The following is a 25,374-nucleotide window of genomic DNA, read 5'->3' on the forward strand; positions in this document are numbered from 1 at the left end:
TAAAACCTTTCTTAAAAGACTGTTGCAAAAATAGAACTATTCCATAACAAATAATGTATGACATTTTTGTACAACGCAATGTACATTTTTTGGCTTACCACTATCAGTGAATATATGTGAAAATATTTCTGATATATCATTGAATGTATTAAAGGACGGATATGAAGCAACAAGTTTTAATTCCCATGAAAGTTCAACTTTAAATGCATTAAAAAGTTTGAAATTGGTTTATTTCCAGTCATCAAATTTGATGTTTTTGGACTTGATAAGTCAACTTTTTGCCATGATCAGTATATGTCTGTTTCCAATATTACTTAAGCTTAGTATATTCTTACAAAGTGCACAGTACACAGCTAATAGATTCTATAAAACTTCTTTAAACCATACTGCAAAGTCAGAATTGATATTTTTATCTATACTATCTGCATTAAAGATGAATTTTGAGCAGCTCAAATATTCAAAAAATATCTTACATACTCTGAATAAGATCACAATTTCTCGAATAAGAAACAAACCATTCTATAAACTCATGTGTGAGAGACTAAATGCTACAGCAATCTAGTGTAGATGAAATGTTACTTTCTCTTTTTGTTAAGAGAAATTTATTCTACTCTTTCACACAGTTAGAGCAGATTTGTGCATCCTCATTAGTTGAAATCCAGAAATCACAAGGAAAAAGAAAAACTATCTCTGAAACTAAAATTAGATTGAACTATACAAAAAAAAAAAAAAAAAAAAAAAAAAAAAGAGAGGAGCAAGTAGAGAAAGGGTAAATTTCCATGATTGCACAGTTTTGTTTTAGGTGCTGTGGCTATGATCTTTCATTCTTGAAATGTTGAGAGATCAGGATTTTTTAGATGATTGAAATTTTTTTTAAGGAGCTTCCTTTTATTTTCCTGGCTTTTAAGGACATTTTCCGATTTCCCTGCATTTCCCCTCTATTTTAGTTGATTTTTAAATTTCCTGGTTTTTCCAGTACCGTGGCACGACCTTCGTAATACAAGGCCTCACAACTCCCAACGCTTTCAGCCCGTGACGTCATGAGGTTGAATGAGTTCTGTAGAAAACGATAGTCGTTATCATAATGAATAATGGGAAGTGTGTTATTGGTTTTCTGATCTTTTTGCATATTAATTTTAATTTATCGTAATGAAGATGCCTAGTGCATGCTGTGTTCCCAATTGTAAAAGTAATTACACAAAAAATAGTTCCAATGTTTCTGTATTTTCGTTTCCAAATGATGAAAACACTAGAAGAGCATGGATCTCTGCAATAAAGCGGGACGATTTCGTACCAACTAAATATAGTAATGTAAGTTTGATTTTTTTTTTGTACAATTTTTAGTTAATTAATTCTTTTGAAATACAAAACATTTAAAATTATGTATAACTTCCATTTATCTTCTGTCATTTTTGTTTGCTCTACATTTAGTTGCTTATGCTTCCAATTACTTTGGTATTGTTTGCTTGAGCTAAATAAAAAACTTCTTTGTTTTATTGTTACTTCTCATAGTCTTTTGTTTATTTATTCCAAATATTTAAAATGTTTTGTTTCTGTATCTTTTTAATTATACTTCATACATATTTTTTAAAATCTGATTTAGGCCTAATATTTGTTGCTAACATTTAGGTCTGTGCTAAACATTTTCAAGAAAATTAATTTTTAACAGTTAGAAAAGCGTTTAATACCAGTACAGGAGAACTTATTCAAGTACCACTAGAGTGTAAAAGGCAATTTTTTTAGAAATTTTTAATAATTATCATCAAAATCTTACAAAGTACTTAAGTGACTTATTGTTATTATGCTCTTATAAAAAAGTTTAAAATCATCTAATGAATAATAAAACTTAATTTTTAATTATATATATCATGACTATAGATTGTAGCAGATTAAACTTATATTTTATCCTAAAATATTATGCAAAAAAGTTAGATATAGTTGTAAAAACAATATGAATTGCATGCTCATATAGGTTTAAAAAATGTAGTTTTTATTTGTTTATCTATAAATCATCAGATTATATATAAAACAATTAATATTTACTATTATTATTATTAAATATCATTAGTTATGCACAAATTTTAATTATAAATAAATGCAACTTTTACAAAATATCTGAAATTTTTTTTTTAAAGTAATGAAAAGTTACTGTTTTTAAATCCATTTTTCATACCGTGTGAAATCAATTGATTAATTCATGTAGAATATTGTATTACTTGAATGGTAGTATAAATAATTACTACAGATATTCCAACATAATATTGAACTAAGTATTTATTTTGGATGAATGAATGTTTCTGTTGATTTTAAATTTTATTTTTTAATACTCAATGTGATTTTATTTAATACTGTCCAACATACGTTACATACAACATACGTTTTATTTAATACAAACATACAAATATCTATTCTGTTTTTGATTTTAAGTTTTAATAAATTACAAATTTTTTTATCTAAAGAATTCCACTTTTTTTTCTAAGCTTGTACCTGATGCTGTACCTTCAATTTTCCCTAATTTACCCTCATACTTTTCCTCAGAATCAAAAGTAAGAAGAGAAACTCCAATGGATAGGGCAAAACATAAAAAAATGGGAAAACTTAAAAGCAGCTTTAAATAGCAGTCTCCAGAACATAGTAAAAAGAGAGGAGATAGAAAAAATTAATACTTTATCTGATTTAATTTTAAAATTTAAAAACTTTAAATCAAATACATGGAGTATAATTCAAAAATCAAGCAAAATGATTTTTATTTGTCTAGGCACTTCTCAAGCTCCTAATGTAAGTCATTCTTTATTAATTTCTACCAAATTAGAAGTAATTTGTAAGTTTGTATTTTAACGTTATTTAATATAATAATTATTTTCATTTGTCCGTGTGAAATTTATAATAAAGTTGGAAAACAAAATGTATTTTGTTATTGTCTCTCTGTAAATAAAATGTTAAGATTCAAATAGTGTGTGATTTTTCTTATTTCTGTTTTCTTTTACTGTTTCTACAGATTGAATTGGAATTACTTATAAATGCATTGAAATGTAAAATTAAATATATAATAAAAGCTAGTTTATTAAATTGTATGAATTACTAATATATTAAATGAAAACAATTCTTCATGTGAAAAAACAAGCCGTGAAAGTAATTCATTTTTATCAACAGAATTAGTTGGTGTAAAATTTAAATTTTATATTAAATACATTAATATTATATTTGAAAGTTCAAAAGTAATTTGAGAAGTAAACAATTTTATGATAACTTATAAAATACATGTATTACCTGTCACTACAATAAAAAAAATCATCAAAAGCTTTAAAAAGTATTAATTAATTTAATTTTAAGCTTTAAAAAATATTTTCAGGGGAAAAAACAAAACGATTTTTAATAAAATAAAAACGAAAATCTCCATTAAAACAAGAAAAACTAACAATAATACCCCAATGTATATACCCCAATCACAATGTAAATTTATTATATCTAATAAATTTACATTGTGATTTAAATGTTATTAAATGAAGTTTGAATGTTATTAATGGTCAATAAGTTGTAGAGGACCTTAAGATTTTCTACCCTGCCGTTACTTTTATTCACACAGGGAAAAAATAAATAATTTTGAATTTTATGCAAGGTAAATGTCTTAATATTAATAATAAGTTATTTTTAAGTGAATTTAAAATATACCTAAACTTTAAGGAAGAAAGCGTGATTTTGCTCATGGCAGCTGATCATTCTACTCGTGCAACGTCACAAATAAGTTGTGAGGCCTTGTTTTACGAAAGTCGTGACCGTGGCAATCATGTTTATGCAAGAAAACAACATGAATAGCACTGAACAGGTCATTTTCCTAAGAGAGGTCCAGTGCACAGAAAAACCAATGTCAATGGGTAGAATGTTAATTTTGTTAAAGAGATTCAGTTTACTGTAATGAAAAATAAAAGACATATTCTTTCATTTTTTAAAGATTATTTTAGTCATTATCCTTTTTTTCTTAACAAAAAAAGCTCCAAATATATTTGTGCTTCTACTGCTTTAGTAATTGCATAGACCACAGCCTTAAATTATAACAAAAATTTGAATTTGTTTTATTAACTTCTATAATATTCTATATAATAAAAAATTAAGATATGTGGATATGATAGCACTAATCTATTTAATGCAGGAGTTTTGTTTTAGTATTCAAGTATGCAAAAAAACTTATAAAAGAAATTTATTACCTAGACAAAGCAGCAATATTCCAGATTTTGCTGAAAGAAGGGCTGTTTTCTTGAAGAAAACTTGATATACCCAAGGACGTTCTTATAGTTGAAGTATCAATACCATTGGGAGTTCGGAATTTAAAGGTTGATAGATTGATTGTATTCATACCAAAGAGATTGTAGTCCACGAAGAACTGAAAAGAACATTTAAAAGATTAATGACATGCAATAAACTTTCTTACAAAAATTATGAATATGCTTATCATATTTCATCCAAATGAATGAAAATGAAAAACAGAGTGATAAAATAAATTTAAAATAGCATTTTTTTTTTTTTTTTTTTTTTTTTTAAGTTTCTAAAGTGGAAAATACTATAAGTCTTATTTTTAAAGCAGCTGCTCATAACTTAAAAGCATCAAATTTGGTGCTGGTCTGCTTTGTAGAAGAACAACATACTTACAATCATTGTTTTATTATTTATAAGGACAGAGATTTACAATTCTTTTATTTAAAATTAAAATTGTGATATTTAATATTGTGTTATACAGGGTTGAATATTTCAAAATCTTTTATTCTCTTCAAAATATTTTAAGCATTAAGAATTAAAAAAAATAGCTTTTCTTTCTAAAGGTTTGAACTGCCGCAATTTTAATAACAAAGTAAAAAATATTTAAATTTAAAAAATATAAATGAGTTTCATCCAATGATAATGGTAAATTTATTATTAATTTTTCTGAATTGGTTATCAGATTTTGTCCGATCATTTCAATAATTACAAAAAATAATATAGTTACCTGAAAACTAAATGGAAAGTGTGCTTCATAAGGCTGTATGAATTTATCCAAAATAGTCTGTTTGTATAATAGGGCAGCAACTCTGAAAAATATTATTGTAATATGATTTATACGATCTAAAACATAAATATATTTATGTTTTAGAAAAATTGTTCTATAAAGTATAACGACATGCAATGAAAAGCGAAGCTTTTATTCTCCATAATTATTTGTATTACATGAGCCAAAGTTTATTTACATGTTTATATTTATTTTGTTTTCATCTTTGTTTGCATGTAGCTTTCAGATTATTTCCATAATTTAAATTTTGTCAGAAAGTTAGCATATATTTGATACTAATACCATAATTGGTTTTCTGTTATTCTTTTAATTGATGATGAAGTTTAATACAATGCAGCTTTATTTTAATTCTTAGTTGATAAGGCAAAGGGAATAGTTGAAATATTCAAGTAACCAATAATTAGAAAAAATTCCTAGTAATCCTTTTTGTATGCTTAGCTGTCATCTGGAACATTAGTTACATACAAATGGAACTAGAAAAGGATGACTTTCTCAATCTCCCCCTTTCTTCCCCCAAAAGCAAATTTATTTAATATGGATACATACATGCTCTTTATTTCTTGTGCATATTTTTAAAGACACTTGAATGACTACATGAGATAGAGGGAAAAAGGCTATGAAGATGGGGGGTGGGCACTGCTAGCCATAAAGGATGTGACGAGATTACTTCTACGATTCAAATCTTCTCCATTAGGAAGTAACAATATTAGAAGAAGTCAAGTTTCAAATATCAAGAAATAAACATCCGGTGATGAATTTTCCCTTTCTAGGCTATGAGGCTTAAAAGATAACATTTCAAAAAAAAAAAAAAAAAAAAAAACCTCAAACTCAACTCAAAAACAACAAACAAAACTCAAACTCAAAGCTTTGCTTACAATTTCAAGATATTGATATTTTATGAAGGTTTATTAAAATACTAACAGTAGATGTATTTCTAATGTCTCTGAAAGTCAATGAGTTTTTATATAGCATTTTCAAAGGTAAAGTGCTATAAAAGTGAATTAAATAATGATACTGAGAATTTGCTTACTCATTTGCTGAACTTATTTACATCTGTAGAGTCTAAATAGGCCATTAAATTATTTTGTGAATTGAGAAATATTGCAGAGATGTGACTGACCAAAAATTTTAAAAAAATGATTCAAAAAGCAAAACAATACATGAAGGAAAAATGCATGCAAAAAGGATGAATTAAAGAGTCAAGTACAGAAAACACTATCAAAACTACAGTCCAGTTGACTTTTTTAAAAAATTTATTTAAAAATATTTATAAAACTAAGAAATCAATAGCATATGATTTTCCAAAATATATTTTAAGAAGTGTTTTGTCTAGGGCAAATTTAAATGTTTATAGGACAATAAATATGAAGGGAAAGCCAGTGCTTTACTGTGACAGGGTGTGTAGTAAGGAAATGCTTCAAAAATTAAGCACTTTTAAGTACTTTACCCAAAAAAATTAAGCACCTTTTTACATTCATGCATATGTGAGTCTGCTTATTTTCTAAGCATAAAAGGTTTTCTATTTTATAATAAAGCTTTGTTTTTATTGAAATTTTTTAAAATTTATTTTAAATGTGTATTTTTGAAAATTTAAGTTATTTCTGCCCTAACATAATAATTTTAATATTTATTTCTGCAACACTGTACAAGCATCTATTGTAAAACAAATTTGACTTTGGCAAAAACAAAAATGATCATAGTTTTATCATTACCAAAAAATTAAATAAAGATTTAATCAATCTGTTAAATTTTTTACTCTTTTATAAGATTAATAATAAAACTCTGGCTTCTTTTTCAACATTTTTTTTAAAAAATTAACAAATTACCAGTTAATTTGGATGGATAGTTATTACCAGTTAATTGGATAGCACGCATTGCATGGCCAAGCATTTTGTATTTCATTTTTATATATGCTGCAGCAAATGAAATTCAACATGGCTGGGATGTAAATTAAAACTTCTTTCTGCTCTAACTCACCATATTTAGCAGATTAGGACATTTCATTTGCCTCCTTATAAAGCTAAGAGCTAAAGTATACCAGAATGGCTACCATCAAAAGATTGGCAAAACTGCCAGTAATTGACGATACAACAATGCAATGTTTTAACTGAATTTTTCAAAAGAAAATAATAATAAAATATTAGAAATAGTAGAAATAATAATAGAATTTCAATAGAAAATAATCGGTTTTTTCTTCTTATTATTTCTGATGTTTATTACAGTTTTTTTTTTTTTTTTTTTGAAGTTTCACATTTCGAATATTTAAGAAAAACCTGCTTTTTAATCTCTATACAAAAACAAATAAAATTTTATTACTTTAGCTTTAAAAAGTAAGAAAAATGTAATTATATATTTTAGGAAGAAATGAAAATGATTTCACAATTCCTATTTTTCATAAATAATGAAAACAAATTCACAAATATAAAAAATAATTACAGAAAAAAATTACAAAAAAAAAAAAAAAAAAAAACAGTTAATGCATTTTTTGAAACAGTAATTTTTGAAACTAGCGTGAGACTAAATACTACTTTGTCTTAAAATTTCCCAACACTTATCAAGTGAAGATTCTTATTCAACAAATTGCTTTAAAGTTTTGAATTGAATGTAAAAAGAAAAAAAAAAGCAATTTTTTAAAAAATCATAACATTAATACATTTAACATGACTCAACAATTCAATGAAAAAGTGACATTATTTTGAATTTTATTTAAAAAAAATCACTGTTACAAATTGAGTTCAAAATTAATTTTCCACAAATTATTAATGTTTAAAAAAAATAGGAAGGGGGGGGGGGGAAGCATTCATTCGAGAGAAATTGGAATTCAAACAACCTTTTTAAACCTTTAAAATGGTGTAAAAATATTTTTTATTCAATAATATGTTTTGATGATATATCAGAAATAAATCCTGCATTTATTTTTTAATTAATCGTCTAATTAAAATTTCAAAAATAAAGCTCTTAGTTAGTTTCTAATATCCCAGAAGCAACTTCCTGCCACATTTCACGTTCCTAACTTCAATGATTTGTGAATCAGGACAAACCTCTAAGAGTAGAGAGATTTCAGTGAGAAACAATATATATACATCTATATAAGTTACAAAAAGAGAAAAAGCAAAAATCGTTAAATATAATAGAATCTGAGCCCTAAAGAAAAAAGTTTTGAAAATCTTTTTTCTTGTAAATTGTTTTTTTTTCCTAGAAAATTAAGCACTTTTTAGGGACCTTTATTAAAAAGTAAGCACTTTTAAGGTGCTTAAAAATGATTTTCAAATTTAAGCACTTTTTAAGTACTTTTCATGATGCTGCACACCCTGTGTAAACATACCTCACAAGCACATTTTAGCAAGCATTTCTTTAATGATCAACGAACCTTTCAGCATATCTCCACCATGTTGATGGCTCTTTTTTTACAGGTCTTTTATTGATATCAGTTCAGTTAGTCAGAAACAGCAACAAAAATTAAATACTTTTAAGCACTTTTTAAGCACGTTTAAAAAAAAAATCAACTTTTATAAGTTTAACAATAAAGATCTGTGAACTCTTCCAACACTTCTTAAAATAAAAAAGTTTCATTAAACAGGTACAACATTTCTGAAATTGTCGATATATAGAAGCACAGCATGACCAAAATTTGGTATTTGATTTTTTATAAGCAATAATAAATAAGATTCAATATGGCTGGGATGGAAAAGGTAAATTTCTTTTTGCACTAACTCATTCTATTTAGTAATATTATTTGCAATCTTATAAAACTAAGAACTGTTGTTGTTTCTTATGGCACGTGTCATAGACAAGCCCACTGACGAAGTGAGCGATTTTAAACTCACAGTGCATCTCTTGTTTCAGTAGTGCCATCTAGGGCCAAGAGTACAACTTAGCTACTCGTGCATCACAACCCTTTTTACGGGGCAGACTTCATTCATGCATTTCATTCACTCATCCACAGATCATAATTTAAACTTGAATCAGAGAATGGTCACCACTGAACCAGTATTTCCAGTAGTATAAACTAAGAACTAAAGTATCCATATAGCTATCTATCATCATATGACTGGCACAACTGCCGAAAACTTGAAGATAGAACAGTGCCATATTCTACAAGTTTTTTTAGATAATTTTCTAATAGAAAATAATAGCACCATTCACAAATGATCAGGCTAAAATGAAATTGTCTTATTTTCTCTTACTTCTAAAAGTTTTTTTAAACATTCAATGCTCCCAAAACTTAAGGAAAACCTGCTTTTTAGCCTATAAGCAAAAATTCTTACTTAAAAAAATTACAGAAGAGATGTTATTTATATTTTAAGGTAAAATGAAAAGGCTTTAATAAGTACTAATTTTTATTAATAATGGAAAAGAATTCATAAAGTGGGGGAAAAAAATCGGCTTAGATGTTAGAAGCAAAATGAAAGTAAATCAGCGGGAGCCTCTCTTCAAAACTTTCATGAATACTGCCAGAAAATACCTTACATGCATATGATATAGTAGCATACAATGATTACGAAATATCAACCTTAGGCGTAAATTAAAATTTTTTACTGATTCTATCATGTGATTTTGGCAATAGTTTTGATGATTAATTCCTGGCATACGGTTGAAAGTATCTGGAAAGTGAATTTGGGTTATACACGTATTCTTCCCAATTGATGAAAACAAAACTTTGACTCAAAATGACACTCATAGTCACAAAATTACATACCAAATTTGATATATTTAAGTCATTGCATTTTTGAGTTATCACATTTACACGTTTGCATGAAAATACAGACTGACATACAGTAAACCTCTTGTTTGATTTGACTTAAAATTTGATAGAATTTATTCGATAGATATTAAATCGGTGTACCAAATTTTTTCAATCTACCTCTCTTCATTTTATAGTTATCATGCTAACTTATATTTGAACAGTTTGATGGACAAACAGACTCTCTCTAAATGGATGTTGCTGAAAATTCGATTGAAACGTACAAATTTGGTGTGAAGACAGTATTCCCAATTTCATCCGTCTAGTCATTGTTTTTGTGCTATATTGATCCCAGATAGATATTTTTCGAATTCAACGAGGTTTGAAACATGGAGATTCATTAAAAGCTTGAATTTGAATTTTTTGATGATTGCAATATTTTCTCTAAATTTTATTGCAATATTTTCTCTAAATTTTATTGCAATATTTTCTTTAAATTTTGTACACATGAAAGTAAAAATCCAATAGAAGAATTTTTAAAAAAGTCCTTTTCGACAAATTTTATCAAATAAAGGAATTTATTCAATGAACTGCTTTAATAATTTTTAAGTTTAAATAGAAGCAAAGAAAACATTTTTTTCTTTCTTTTATTACAATTTCAATAGCTGCAAAATAATGTGATTCAACGATTTGAAGAAGCAATATTATTTAGAATTTCATTGTAATAAAAATCATTGTTATAAACTGTGTCTAAAACTAATTTCTCAAAAATTATTAAAACTAAAATAATAATAAAATAAACAAATAAAATACATTCAACGAAACAAAATTTTTATCATTGAAAAGCTATTCTTTTTTAACCTTTAAAATGACGTTAATATAATTTTTGTGTGATATTATGAAGAAAACACTTGAAATTCTATTTTTTAAATTAAATTTTGAATAAAAAGTTTGAGAAATCCATTCTTAATGGGCCTCTAATACTCAAAAAATAACTTCCCAAATTTCATGCTCCTTACTTCAATGATTTTATTCCGAGCATTGCTCAGGTTAAGTCTTTATGTATTAAAAGATTTCATTGGGGAAAAAATTTCTATAAGAGTTATAAAATGATAAAATCTTTAAAAACTTTAAAATTTTTTTTTTAAAAAAACTTTTTTTCTCTTAAAAATATTTAAGTAAATGACGTTAATATACTAGATCCAGCAGATTCTTTTTTTTTTTTTTTCTTAATCAAAACAAATTTGGCGAGATTAGTACAACAAATAAAAATGTTCAAGCGTATGGGGTCATTCAAAAAATTCTGCGAAGATATCACAATCATTGAAAATTTAAGGCTTCAAGTAATTATTTTATTTAGCTATTTTAACATGTGCTGAAATCCCTGGAATATTTCTTCAGATTCTTCCCTTTTGTTGATTTTCGTTTTTGATACATTCGCTAAACAAGCCTTTACGACCATGATTTTGAATTATCATATTCAACTTGTGGGAGGGAAAAATAAAACGAAAAGCTTTCTTCATCTTCATGAGAAAATTAAGCACCCTTTTTAAGGATCTTTTCTGAAAATTAAACACTTTTAAGGTGCTTAAAAATGATTTTCAAATTTAAGCACTTTTCTTGATGCTATGCACCCTGGATATGTATGAACAGGTATCTCATAGCTTATTTTTGATCATCAGTCATATTGGTGCAACAAGGAACTTCATTTTGTTTACAAAAATTTCAGATGTGAAAGAAATTTTCAAAATCTGGGACCTTCTTTATAACGACGAATATTTCTCTGCAATTTGACAGCTTTGTCAGATATTTTCTCTGCAGCTTCCTTTGACTTGGGCATTTTCCTTGAACTTGACTGTTCATCACAAATAATTTTTTTTGTCAAAAATTTATAATCTATAGTTCTCCTCTGCTGAATCTATATTTTTCAGTGATTTTTGTCCATTTTAACTTTTAGATTGTCCTTTTAAAACAATTGAACAACACGGTTATGAAAAAAAGCTGAAAAAACCCCAAATAATTCAGAAAACCGGGAATTCATGGAAGAATCACATCTCTGATACTGAATAAAAGCACTTCACTTTTAACTTCAATTACCTTGAAATGGTTTACTCAACAGCTTTTTGAAGAAAAGAGCAGGCATAAAAGGCATTTAAATCTTAGAAAAAATAACATTAATTTCAATCAGTCGACTCAAATCTGCCTTAAGATTTATTGAATCAAATTCAAAAAATTATCCAGGGCTGTAACATCTACTTAGAGTAGTTTTTCACATTGGTACAAGAAACTTTTCTCTCATGCCTTAAGACCTAGGAGAGCCTCAAAATGCTTTAATGGCTATTGACTTTAGTAACTTTATAAATTCTAAATATTTTTCACTATTTAATACGGAAGCAAGATTTGCTTCCTCTAAACAGCGAAATAATGCTAGTTGTGATGTGGAGAATTGTTGTAATATACAAACGAAGACTTCTTCATTATCATTATTCCTGTTGTATCAATCAAAATCAAATTTATTTTGTTAGAGAAAATTAATAAAACTCATTGCTAGATTTCTGTTACTTTTTTAATTTTCATTGAATTGTAGGACTTTATAGTATTATTTAATATTTACTATTTAGATAAAAGAAATAATTTCAAACGAAATACTTCAGTAACTACCAGTTTTAAAATGACAATATAAATACTTGGAGTTGATTTTTCTGTGCTACAAATAGAGGAATATAATTATTTTGTTTTATAAACCTAGTTACCTAGAAGTATCCCATGGATAATAGAAGAGGATTTTAAGGAAATCTTCAGTTTCTGCATGGAAACCATAAACAGACCTGCAAAATAACATTTATAATACAAATACTTAAGTGATAATGAAAAGTCTCTAAATTGTCTACATAAATTTATTCCAAATAATTTTGCACTTCAATTAACAATATGCATCTTTCCATTTAACTACAAATTAAAGAAAAATTTGTTGTTCATTAAAATAAGTAATTCAAGATTAATGATAGAATTGAAAAATATAAAAATTTCATTATGGTAAGAGTTAATGATAACATTCAGCTTATCTCTATGTTTTGTTTGCATGCAATGCAATAAAATCAGTTTTAATACATATTTAAAAAATACGATTTATGTATACACATTAAAGCATGAATAAGAGTATACAATATACAGTAGTTAAAGTATTTTTTTTAAAAAAGAAATGATTCCATTCTTATTACAACTCTTAAAGGAATCTTGATTTTAAGATAAAAAATACATGCAATTCCCCCCCCCCACACACACACACTACTACCTTTTTCTTTATTTTTAAGACTATAAAAAATAAAGAATAAAATTTACCTCTTCTTTTCTATTGTGATGTTATGCACATGATGCTTATTACAATTGCTTTTTGCTGCTTCAACATTCAAAGCTTTATCTATTTCCAAAGCTAATTCTTGCAAATATTTACGACAATTGTCAGGCGATATGTCAGGAAAGACATCATTCCATCGTAGATATAAGTATGGAAATACTCCATGAACATGGATCGCACCTTTTTGTCCTAAAATAATAATAAAAAAAAAACACCACTAATGTAATAATAAATACATGGACCTAATTATCAATAAAAATAATGTAAACAGAAATAGAACTCCAATTTCAAAGAAATCTCATTAATTATTCCTCATGTAGAAAAACTTTATAACAATTACTGCATTTTATCAGAAAATTGAAAAAAAAAAAAAAAAAAAAAAAAAAAAAGTCCGGAAAGGGAACAGCACTATTTCAGTACATTGTAAAACACAAATCAGTCATTCAGATATTTTAAAGAGGAAATTATAGAAGTATTAATTAAATTTTAATTAAAAAGGGTGAAAGCTCAATATGATATTTGAAAATTGCGATTCCTCTCTTTTCACGTCATAAAAATATAAGATCTTTTGAGCATTTTAAAGTGTGCAGCTAACTAACCAACCACCACTGAATGAATTTGCATTTCCTAGCTACCAGTAAATAAAACAATGGCTCATAGGATGGTATTTAAATTACTTAGAAGAAGTGGAGTAAAATTATTTACTCAGTAATAAGATTACAAATATTAATCTATTTAGGAGAATGAAATCTTAATGCTTTAGCAGTATAATTCTGTACTAACATATATGGACAATTGAAGATTTTATTGTTACACCATCTGTCTTATAAGACAGATGCTGTACCAGTAATGAAAATTATTTATAGAAATTATAAATTTTTTATACTTAATTTTTGGTGCCTATTTATAACAAGAGAGTTTTAAAAAGCATTTATTATGCTTTGTAATTCTAGTCACACTTCATGCAAACTCAACAAACTAAATTTTATCACAATATTTTAATGTATAATTATGAAGAAAAATACAGTAAATGTCCAATCACTAAATTAAATGAAAATCAAGTGTTTAGATTTGCAATAATTTAGATAATAAACAAAGTGATAAAAATATTAGACTTATGAAAGATTAGTTTTAATTTACAAACTTAAATTTAAACACATATTGTAAGATTTATATAAAAAGAAACTACTAATGAAATGATGTATGATACTTCATTATATACATGCATGTTTTAAAATTACACAAGAACAATAAAATATGCATGAACACTATTTTAGTTACCAACTGACTCACCGAGATTAATGGTCAGTAAAATTTTTAATTAAATACTTTTTGTAACTTTGTCTTAATGGCATTTGCAGCCACATATTTTTAAGCTTTAAATTTTAATTGATGTATCATTCAAATTAAGAAACCTTATGATGTTCTGTTCATTTTGCAGTGTATTTCACTTATATTTTCCCAGCTCCTTCAAAACTCGTAAAAAATTAAAACACTTTCACCAATTCATTACTTATTCCTAACCTAAAACTATATAAAATTAGATATTTTTCTTCCTGTTAATAGCATTTTAAATACAAATTTAATTTTTTTAAAAATTCTTTCCAGATTTAAGTAAATGTATTGTTTGCTTTCTTGAAATTTGCTTTGCCAATAATAATTTCTGCTAAAGACTGGATAATAATTTGAATTATAAAACAAAAACGTATATTTGACTTCCATCAACTTCAATCTTTTTTCAGAATTCTTAATCCCCCCCCTTTTGTATTATTGTTTGTAACACATTAAATATTTGTTCAAAATTCTTATGATTCGTGTTTCAAAATATAATGAAATATTTTAATTTATTAAATACAGAAAAAATACTTTTACAGTAAAAACATAGGTATCATTGAAAAGATAACTTTTTGAATTTTAGGATGACGTAAAAATCATTTTTGTGCTGTAATATTTTCGGATGTTATCCGCAGGGTGAAAAAATATAATTTTTAATTAATTAAAATTTAAAAAAAAATCCCTCAGAAGTGCACATTTCCAATTTTTAAAATATATATATATGCCAAGTTTGCTACCTCTAGGTCAAATTGGCTGGCCAGTAGAGCATAAATACAAATACACATTCATCTTTATTATAAGTAAAGATACAGATATATTGAAAAAGAAGCACAGAACTAATTAATTTTGTTTCTACATTCAATTCATTTCCATTCAATACAATATAAAGAATGTGATTACAAGTTGCAATTTATTTTCTCAAGTTTGACATTTTCCTTTTCTCCTAAAATCAATTTAGATAAATGAAAATTTTATAATTAAGCTTCAGATAATTGGAGTTCCAGAGCAAGCTGTTTTTAATTCAAATTTTCTATTATTCATTACTAATTTTTTTTGCTCATTTATTAGTCATATTTGAGTAGTAGTAGTAATTTTTTTAGATCAAAATATATCAATGCTTATTCTCAAAATAAGATGAAAATAAATTGGAAACATGTATCGAGATTGATTCAATATATTTTATACAAATCATTGGGATTCTCCCCCCATAACTGATGGGTCAAAAATAGGAAAAATTGCTTATCTTGTTATATTAAGAATTATTCTTTCTAATTGTACCTAAGTAAATCAAATTTTACTTAAGAACTTTTTACTTTGTATAAGGAAATTAATTTTATATTAAAAATTTAATTAAAAATACACTTTAGATTTAGAGTTACATTTTAATTTTTAAAAAACCCTTTAATAATAATAATAAAAAAAAAACTGGTCAGAGAAAAAAAAAATGCAACTTTTTCACTGTTACTGAATTTAAAAATACTATTTATCTTACTTAATTTTTTTAAAGAGAGACATTCCTTAAATAAAGAACTATATTAATTCTCAAATAGCTTTTTTCTTGTAACTGTAAACATAGAAAGGCTTTTGTTTTATTCTTTTAACAATCTTAAAATTTCCCAAATAAAACACTTTGATGTTGTGCATGTCAAACAATAATATCTTAAAGATCCTAATCAAGTACCACACATAATGCATCTTTAAAATATTGCTTTATATAAATCCAATTTTACACATATACTAAAAAAGAAGTGCCATGCCATAATTAGATAAGTTCTAAAAACAGAAATTAAGTGAAATTGCTCCTTATGCCAGTGAAAAAATAAACCACATAAAAAAAGGAAACCTGCTAGTTTAAAACCTTTACAATAAATCTTGAATATATATCTATAACAATTTTAAACAAAATAAATGGGAATGACAGAAATTGTATCAACATCAATAAAATCTTAAATGCTACTAACATTTAGTTAAAAAATTTAACATACAATGATCACAAATAGTTTCATCATATGCAAAATATAACATCTTTTTAAAAGTTTCATATTCTAATATCTGAAATCATAGGACAATAAGTTTTTATGGTAGAAATGCAGAAAAATCATAAGCTAACATAGCTGATTTAGAAGTTTATTTCAGCAAATTTTTTAGACTTCTTAGATTTAATTTGAACATCTGCAAACAGTTTGATAGACAAGGCAAGACAATAATCATTACTAGAAATTGTATATTTCTTACAATTATTTAAATTTCTAAAATAGCACAAAAAGGTAAAATATTTTTAATTCGTTCATGTATACTAGGTACATTAATAAATAAAATCTCAACACATTTTTAACATATACAGTTGAAGATTTAATTTCTATGAAAAGGCAAATAAATCACTGAAGTTAATAAAAAAAAAATTAATATACCCTCATATAGAATAATTTAGTAAGTTGACATGTCTTTATGAAAATAAAAAATTTAGACACTAGTAGTTCTAAAGAATACTAACTTAATTAATATTTGATATGCAATTGTAACTTAGGTTAAAACAAACTACAACAAGTGATGGATTAATGGTTAATTGAAGGGAGATCTTATATCATGGCTCTTTAATATACAAATCACTAATATTTTATTCACCAAAATGAAAATGGTAGTTTATAACTCATGGTTTTTTACTTTATAAAATACATATCCTTTAAGAGAAAACAATTCCTTTAAAATTGAAAAGGGGAAAGCAGTTCAATTTGGGATGGGATTTGGAATATAAGTAGCAGTATACATTTAGGATGAACAATTATTAAAATACTGAAGTACTATATACAGTCAATTCATAGAAAAGTTTCAGCATAGCTCAAAATACTAGTAAGTTTTCAATGCTGATCAGCAGCAAGCAGTATCAATAGTAGAATGCTGGTATACCACCCAATGCTCAGTTTTAATTCTGTGTGATATTTTAGCTAATAATTTTCAAATATTTTAAATTAAGTATTAATCATAAAATAACTGCTTATTCATTTTATAGATGAATTATATTTAAAATTTATTTTTCAGCTGCTAATTATAAAAGTAATTTAATGGTGATAAATAATGATTACTGCCACTAAAAAAATCATTAAAATTAAAACAGTTACAGCATTTGTTTTAAAGTTACAGAATTAATTTGAATCATACACTGGTGTTTATCATTAATCTACTATTAAATTATTGAATACATAGGCAAATGGTTTAAAATTTGAAGTTTTCCTTAACTTATCCCCTAAAAAAATGACATACTTAAATCTCCATTTTATTAATTTAGAAGACATTAAAATATTTTTTTTTTATTTTCAATATCCATGCAATAATAATTCTGTTCTTACATATAATTAAAAATTGAAAGATGCAGAAAAAAATACTAAACTTCAGAAAGTAAAGAAAAATCAACATTCTTTTTTATGATGGGAATAATCATAATTATTTCATTATTAAAAATTTATTTAAAATAATTGTTTTATTTAAAAATTAAAATTCAATTACAAAATAAATATTTAAATGAATGACTGTTTTATGAATCACTAATATTTTAATAAAAACTTTCATAAATTGTTAATTTAATGGAAAATAAATAATTAAAAAAATGTAACATATGAGTCCTATTTTAAACTGAATTTCCAAATAGGCGTCCTTTTTTTATAACAGCATAAATTTTCAGAAATTATTAATTAAGTTAATATTTAATTTATAACTTCTATTAGTTCAACATTAATCTCTAGCTAACTAATTCAGGTATTAAAAATTCTTCAATTCTTTATTAAAAATATTTTTTAAAAAATTAATTGTAACAATAGCTGCATTAGAAAAATGCTTTAAAAAATACTTTTCTTGCAAAATAAATAAATAAATAAAAAAAAATCAGTGTTTTTAATAGCCAAAAAATTGGCTTTGGCCAAATAAATATCATATTTCGTTAGAAACAAGATGTTTTTGTAAATATACAAATTTAATATTAGAAAGGAAAGCAGATTTCAAATTTAAAAGGGAGAGAAAAAAAATGTGTTTCTGAAATTTTTTTCATGTATCTGAAGATGTTAAGCACTGTTCAATAACCTACCTAGTCATTTGTTTTAAAGTATCAAAGATCAAATATTTTTAAAATATTACAAGATATGATTTTTTTTTTTAAATGCACTATGTTGCAGTGGAATTTTAATCACATAATGAATGCCTCATATCTCTAATTTGGCACTAAATCAAAATTTTGTCAATAAAGCAGAAATTAAAATTACATTTTAGTAGTAAATTATATTAAAAAACATGAATTAACAATAATTAAAAAAGTTGAAAAATATATTAGTATAAATGAATTTCATCATTTAAATAATCAGTTACACCCAGATTTTATAAACTAAAAAAATGTTCAGGATAATTTAAAGTTATATATTTACTCAATGTCAAACAAATAGGTATGTAATAAAACTGATTAGAAAATGCTAGTTTCCATCAGATACATTATAACTTTTCAAACAAAATAAATGGATTTTGTAGGATTTTCATGACACAAAAGTATCATTTTGCCAAACTGCAGCAAGTCCAATGTTTGCTTAATAAATAAATAAGAAAAATATGCCAATACAATAAAATGTATTACAAAAATTTATAAGTAATATTAATGCATTTTTTATGAAGCAAACTTAGAATTCAAAGTGAAATTGCTATGCATAGAAATTATATTATTAATTTTTTCTGCCTCCCCCCAAGAAAAAGATAATACACTGATTTTTTCTTCTTAGAAACAAGTAAAAAATGCTCGTTAAATGTTTGAACAGCTTTTTGCTTAATGATGCTTCACTGACATTCATTTATTCATGCAAAACAACAATAACTGGCCAGGCTATTTTCCTAGCAAGTCAAAATCATTTACTTACTCAAGCTTATCAGTTTGCTACATTGTGGTTAAGTTTCAACAATGATTTGCTTTCATATCCTTATCTATTTGCAAACCTTACTCACAGAAGATTCATTTAAGATTGTTGACTATTATGACCTTTGAACTTTTACATAGCTGTCAAAACAAAACTCAATTAAAGAGCATCTCCTTTAAGCCTTTCTACCATATGACAGTTTAAGCCATGTAATTTCAAAAAAATTACAATTGGGAAGTCAGCAATTGCAGAAATAAAAACATAAAACTGAAATTACAATTTATTTTATTCAATAAAAAAAAAAGCTCAAAATAGATGATGTTTTATTTTATCAGAAGTGAAATCATAGTTAATGGCACTTAAGGATAACTGCTTTATTCTGTTATATAGGAGATTAAAAAAATGTCATTTCACCAGGATTAAAAACAAATGCAATGTCCTTCACATCATAGTATAGTAAAAAATTATATATATAAAAAAGTTACATATAAAAAAATCTTCAAAGAAAGAAATGCATCAATTCCAAGAAACATCTTAAGAAAAAATAATTTCAAATATTACAAAAGCTAACAATTTTGAGATAAAGTAAGAAGTGAGCAAACGTTAGAAAGGAAGATTTTTAATCTACCAAAATATCTTATTATTGTAGTGAGTCTTTTAATAATATTTGAATATTTGCAAAGACATTTTTTTTCTTTCCGTCCTTACACAAAAATAATAGAAAAATGAGAATCTTTTCTATTTTAATAATTTTAATCTGGAATAATCATTATTAGGGTATAAATTTTTTTAAATAAGCAATAGAAAAGTGAAATGTGTGGAAAGGAGGTGATTTACAAGGTAAATATGCTTTGATTTAAAAACTAATTTTTCATTTCTAAAATAATTATAAAAATAGAATTGTTTATACATGATTTAAAAGTACTTACATTTGTAGATTGGATAGAATCTAATATTTAATTATAAGTGATTTATATTTGGAGAATTAAGTAACAGCCATTCCATAAAGTAAAACGTCCAGGGGGGGGAAAAGATTTAATTTATTTAAATTTTTTTTAAAAAAAAGAATTTCTGCCAAACTTTTTTTTTTTTACTTAAAAATTTTCAAGAAGAATTTTAAAAAAATTAAAGACTGGAAAATATTATATTAGAAATGCAATAGGAGCTAATTTTAACAGAGTGATTTCTAGTTCAGAAGTATTTTAAGTTGTTAAAAATACAATTAAAATTTTCAATATTTAAAATATCTATTCAATGATATTAAACTACTCATTCTCACAAAAGTTCATCACTATTCAATTGCAAGTTGTCAAATTAAATTAATCATCATCAACTGGTAGAAGTAACAAAACAACATCAATAACTTGCTTATGATTATAATTATACTATTACAAAATAAAAAATTATATGTTTTATAATTAGTCTTACCTCTAAATTTTTCATAAAGAAATATAAGCCAGTGTGCACACATGCAAACAAAGAGAGAGAGAGAGCTTCTATTTCCCAAAATATTGCACTCTTACATATACTTCCTGCTATGAAATTTCATTAAAGGGGGGGGGCAAATAAATGGAAATACTTTAGTTTCTGTGAAATTGATAGTAAAAGATTTTAAAAATTAAATCTTTATATGTCTCCCATTATATAAAATTGTTAATTTGTAAAATGTTTCTCTTACATTCATCTATGCACACACACAGTTTTGCATTTATATCTATAAAATTTGCAGAGATACAGTATATCCTCCAATAACCATGCCTTCAAAGAAATTTATTTATCACGCATAAGGTGTTCACTTTCATTGGTTGATCTTAGTAAAATTGACTTTACAAAGATGGGAAGATAAATTTAAGATATATCAGAAATGTACTGCAAAGTTAAGCAAGATAGAATTCTTAGCTCACACTTTTTCTTTTCTAAAAGAATAACATATTTCAGAAATAAGGAATCTTTGGATAAAGTGTTGATTTATGCTGTATGTAACTGCAATTCAAGCCTCGCTGTAGAATACAGTTTTCTAAATTCGCATCATCCTCCCACTAGGTGTGTTTACAGAAAAATTTAGTGGAGTACAGGATTTTTACTTTCAGGTAAAAAACAGAGAGGATAATGTGTTATATATGCTATGCAGAAATTAACATTTTGATTTATTTTTCAAGTTCCCTTCATGAACAGTCAGTCTTAAAACCAACATTCCAAAATCATCAATGCAAACAATATTTCAGCATAATAATCGGTCTTCATAATTTATAATTATTTATAGAGTTCATGAACTGATAAAATATGTTCACCATCAGTGGAAATTTTTTATAAAGTTGTGGTGGGGCATTTTTAGAAATTCTTTGGTTTGTTCCATTTTATAAAACAGCATACAGCTTAGAATATATTGAAAGAATATATAAAAATTGAATATATTCTAACAATATATTCAATTTGTTTAGAATGGCATTATGTTTGAACCCTCTGACCTTGAATGGTACTTTTATAGAGGCATTGACAAAGAAATGAAACTCATTCTCATTATACATCACGAAGTTTCACGATGAAGGTCAAATGCTGCATTCTTTGACAGGTGAATTGATTGTCTATGATTAGTTACTCTATATATAACATGTCTCCTGTAGATACAGCCGATCTTTGTTGAAGAATTCAAGAAGTTTGTCCTGATATCACAAATGATAAACTGGATCACATATATTATTAGAAGAATGCAACTTCGTACAGGTATCAATAATATTCGTTTTGAGCAGCTCAATTAATGTATTTTTTTGACCATTTATTAAAATTTAATGAAAGCTAACAAATGCATTATGTACTTTTAATAATTTTTGTTATGTGTATATTACCCATGAAAATTACAAGAAAAGTAGCTTAAAAACTGGTCAAAGGTATAGAAAAATACACATTAATAAAATTACAGGTAAATAAATTTGCCTTTTAATACGTCAGCAAATTTTACAGATATAAGAAAATTACTTTGTGTCCTTATATATGAGTGAAAGAAAAACATTTTATTGATACTTTTGGCTATGTGGGCTGTATAAAAATATAATTTGTGTAATAATTACACCCTCTACAGAGGCAAAAGAATATTCATATTTGTGAGAACCACATTTGATGAAATGTTCAATAGTAAGTATATGTCTACTGCAAAAGTTAAGGAAATAAATGCTTGCCCCCCCCCTTCCTTTTTTTAAAGCATAAATAATCCACTAACAACCAGTATTCTCATCTGAGGAAAATTAAATTTCAATCCAAGTGCAAATCAATTACATTCCACTGCTTTGTCTAACAAATCAATAACTATTGCCAAACAGGTTTTAACTGGCATATACCAACTGCTAGATTTTTAAAGTAAAGCACCATTGTTACAAAATTTTTACTTTTTTTTTTTAACATGTTCTAGATAATCCAAAGAAATCTAATGGTATCTTCATTTTTTGATATTTGACCACATTTTAATAACCTTTTAATTTGCATATTGAAGAGTATTATTTAAGAGTAATTTATATATTTCACAGATTAGACTTAAAAATTATAATGACTGATAGAGTTTTCATTACTGCATTAAAAAAAACAATGCACATATATAATATTTTTTCTTCTTCTCATGGTTAAGTTAATTAATAAAATAAATTCTAAAATATGCAACAAACATCAAGCGAAGGTATGAAATAATTAATTATGTTTAAAAAATATATTTTTTCATATCAGAGTCATATATTAAAAATTATCAGACATTCTTAGTATATTATTAAAAATTTTTAATAGTAAATTACTAAGTAATATTTCAGCCAGAGACTAATTTTAACTTTTCATTAAAAAAATATTTAGAAAATATATAAATGATTTCAGACGAGAGCAAATAGAAAAATTAAATTAAAACACATTTAATAAAAAGCAAATACATAAATTATAGTTATTTCTATTAAATGCAAGCATTTACGCATATATTCAAGAACTAATTATATATATCTAAATAATCTCTCTTGAACAATTTTAGGCCGATTCTTAAAGCTTTATTCTATAAAAATGCATGCTGTAAAGGTTGACCTCATTATAAAATTAAGAAATTAAGTATGCAAATGCAAAATTTAAAATCATTTATATAACTTAATAAATATAAAAATTGATTGTATACAAGTAATTGGTATAGTATAAATTACTATAAGTTACCATAATATTTTCTAAAAACATTTTCCTCATCTTAAAATCTCATTCAAGGTCAATATGCATTTAATATATTAAATAAACAGAAAATTGGCCAAATGATCAACTTCTTTTTCTAGAGCAACAGGTTTCAACATCTTTCCCAAGAAAAGAGAAATTATATCATGACAGAGTGAGAAGTTATCTAGTAAGCTAGTCATGTAAACAAGTCAGGGGCTCAAGATGGGGGCTACTATCTCTTATCTTTTCCCAGAGCATTCCAAACTAGAACTGGTTTTGATAGACTTTGGATATAGCTTTCAGAGTAAAAAATTGATTCAAAAGATTTAATACCTTAACAACTGGTAAAAAAAAGTAGTTTTTTTTTTTCAAAAAAAAAATCTCTTTCACTACAATATAAATATTATGTAAATATATATGTTCAATAAATACTTTGATTACATATATTGTTATACATTAGTGAAGAATGTTTCACAAAATCATTAAAATACATAATAGATAATCAATGCTACAAAAACAATACAGAAAATAATAACTACAATATAACTTTATTGTTTGGGAACTAAACTGCTGCAACTCTCCTATTTAATGCAAATAAAACACTTATAAGAAGAATGAATCATAACATAAGTATATTTCTTACCAGCCTGAGTAGTACCAAACAGTGTAAGAACAGGTACATTATAAATTTCGCAACCACGAAAATCAGAATAGCAATCATCATATCCACTGATTGGGGAACATTGGTATGAGTCAACTGTCAGAATTCTGAGCGAAAACATTGCCATGAAAACCTAAATTAAACAAAATAGTGAACACGAAAACTTCAAACATACTTCCCAATTCACTACTCAGTACACAGAGTAGAGCAATATTGGAAGATGAGGTCTCAATTGGGCAATTTTCAACTGAGGTAAAAGTGAAGGAAAAAAAAAAAAGAAAAAAAAGAAGAGCAAAACTGAAATGAGATATTTACTTGGTCATACGGTATCTTGGTTGAGAGATTTCACGAAATTATTTTCGATTGGTGGAAAATGAAAAAGTTCGTTTAAAAATATAAGCATGATGTTTAAACTCACAGATCTGAAAACAATAAATTAGGTGAACGGTTAATTATTAATAATTTTCTACACGTAAAAAATATTGTAAACACAGCATTACGCACTGTAAAGTAATGTTGAGTTGTAAATTCCTGTTTCACCTGACCCTAATGGCCGTTAACAGTTAGACTTCATTTGAATAAATGATAATTTTCATTAATTCTTGTTTGTAAGATTATTTCAACCATTGTAAAAATTTATTTTGAATTTTAAATGGATCAAGGGCAATCTTTTAATTTGTACATTAGGGATGTGAATAGTTTCGATTTCTAAGTTAACGGTATGAGTGGATGGGACTATGGATGTGGGCTGTTGGCTCCTGAAAACGACGTCTGCTAATTTATTAAAAAATTGTAAGTAAATCATATTTATTTAGATATTCAATAGTTCATTTATACTTTATAAAGTGTTAGAGTATATAAATTTGAATTCTTAATGTGGAAAAGTAATTAGAAACGGATTTTTATTACATGCTCTATATAGGTCTACATTATATTAATTTCCACTTTAGTAAATAGTTATACATGTGAATTACTAAATTTTAAATAGGATTTTATCTTTGAAAATGTAGCAATAGTTTAATTGTTTATTGCATAAAATTTTTTCACAGCAAATTTTTTTTTCCCTATTCATCTATGTATTTTATGAATGTATGTGATACTCTTCTTCACTGTTTTCCAAGAAATTTTTGCCATTCTGTAGCTGCTTTTGTTAAAGTTTGTTTGGTATACTCCTAGAATTATTAAGAATAATTAATATTTGGTTGGGCATATTTCTAAGGTTTACACAAGTGAATT

The 25,374-nt window shown here is 25.7% G+C and overlaps 2 protein-coding genes across 3 annotated transcripts in view; one reads left to right on the forward strand and one right to left on the reverse strand.

The window, feature by feature from the left end:
* Positions 1-24,684, reverse strand: part of LOC129990673 (uncharacterized) — a 98,901-nt gene extending 74,217 nt beyond the window's left edge. The window contains exons 1-6 of one of the 2 annotated variants that reach the window (XM_056098173.1): positions 24,454-24,684; positions 24,121-24,271; positions 13,068-13,272; positions 12,479-12,553; positions 4,982-5,063; positions 4,206-4,381 (exon numbers count right to left, since the gene is read on the reverse strand). In XM_056098173.1, the coding sequence (XP_055954148.1) occupies positions 4,206-4,381; positions 4,982-5,063; positions 12,479-12,553; positions 13,068-13,272; positions 24,121-24,265 (683 nt within the window). In that variant the 5' untranslated portion in view covers positions 24,266-24,271; positions 24,454-24,684. Of the gene's footprint in view, positions 1-4,205; positions 4,382-4,981; positions 5,064-12,478; positions 12,554-13,067; positions 13,273-24,120; positions 24,335-24,453 lie in introns of those variants that run through there. The other variant, XM_056098175.1, reaches the window with a different exon arrangement.
* Positions 24,685-24,731: 47 nt separating this feature from the next.
* The window catches only part of LOC129990699 (WD repeat and coiled-coil-containing protein-like), a 37,870-nt gene continuing 37,227 nt past the window's right edge, over positions 24,732-25,374 (forward strand). Inside the window, exon 1 of the mRNA XM_056098176.1 lies at positions 24,732-24,930. Coding sequence (XP_055954151.1) covers positions 24,876-24,930 — 55 coding nt within the window. The 5' untranslated portion in view covers positions 24,732-24,875. The remainder of the gene's footprint in view (positions 24,931-25,374) is intronic.

Source organism: Argiope bruennichi, chromosome 2, assembly GCF_947563725.1.
Source record: "Argiope bruennichi chromosome 2, qqArgBrue1.1, whole genome shotgun sequence".
NCBI lineage: Eukaryota > Metazoa > Arthropoda > Arachnida > Araneae > Araneidae > Argiope > Argiope bruennichi.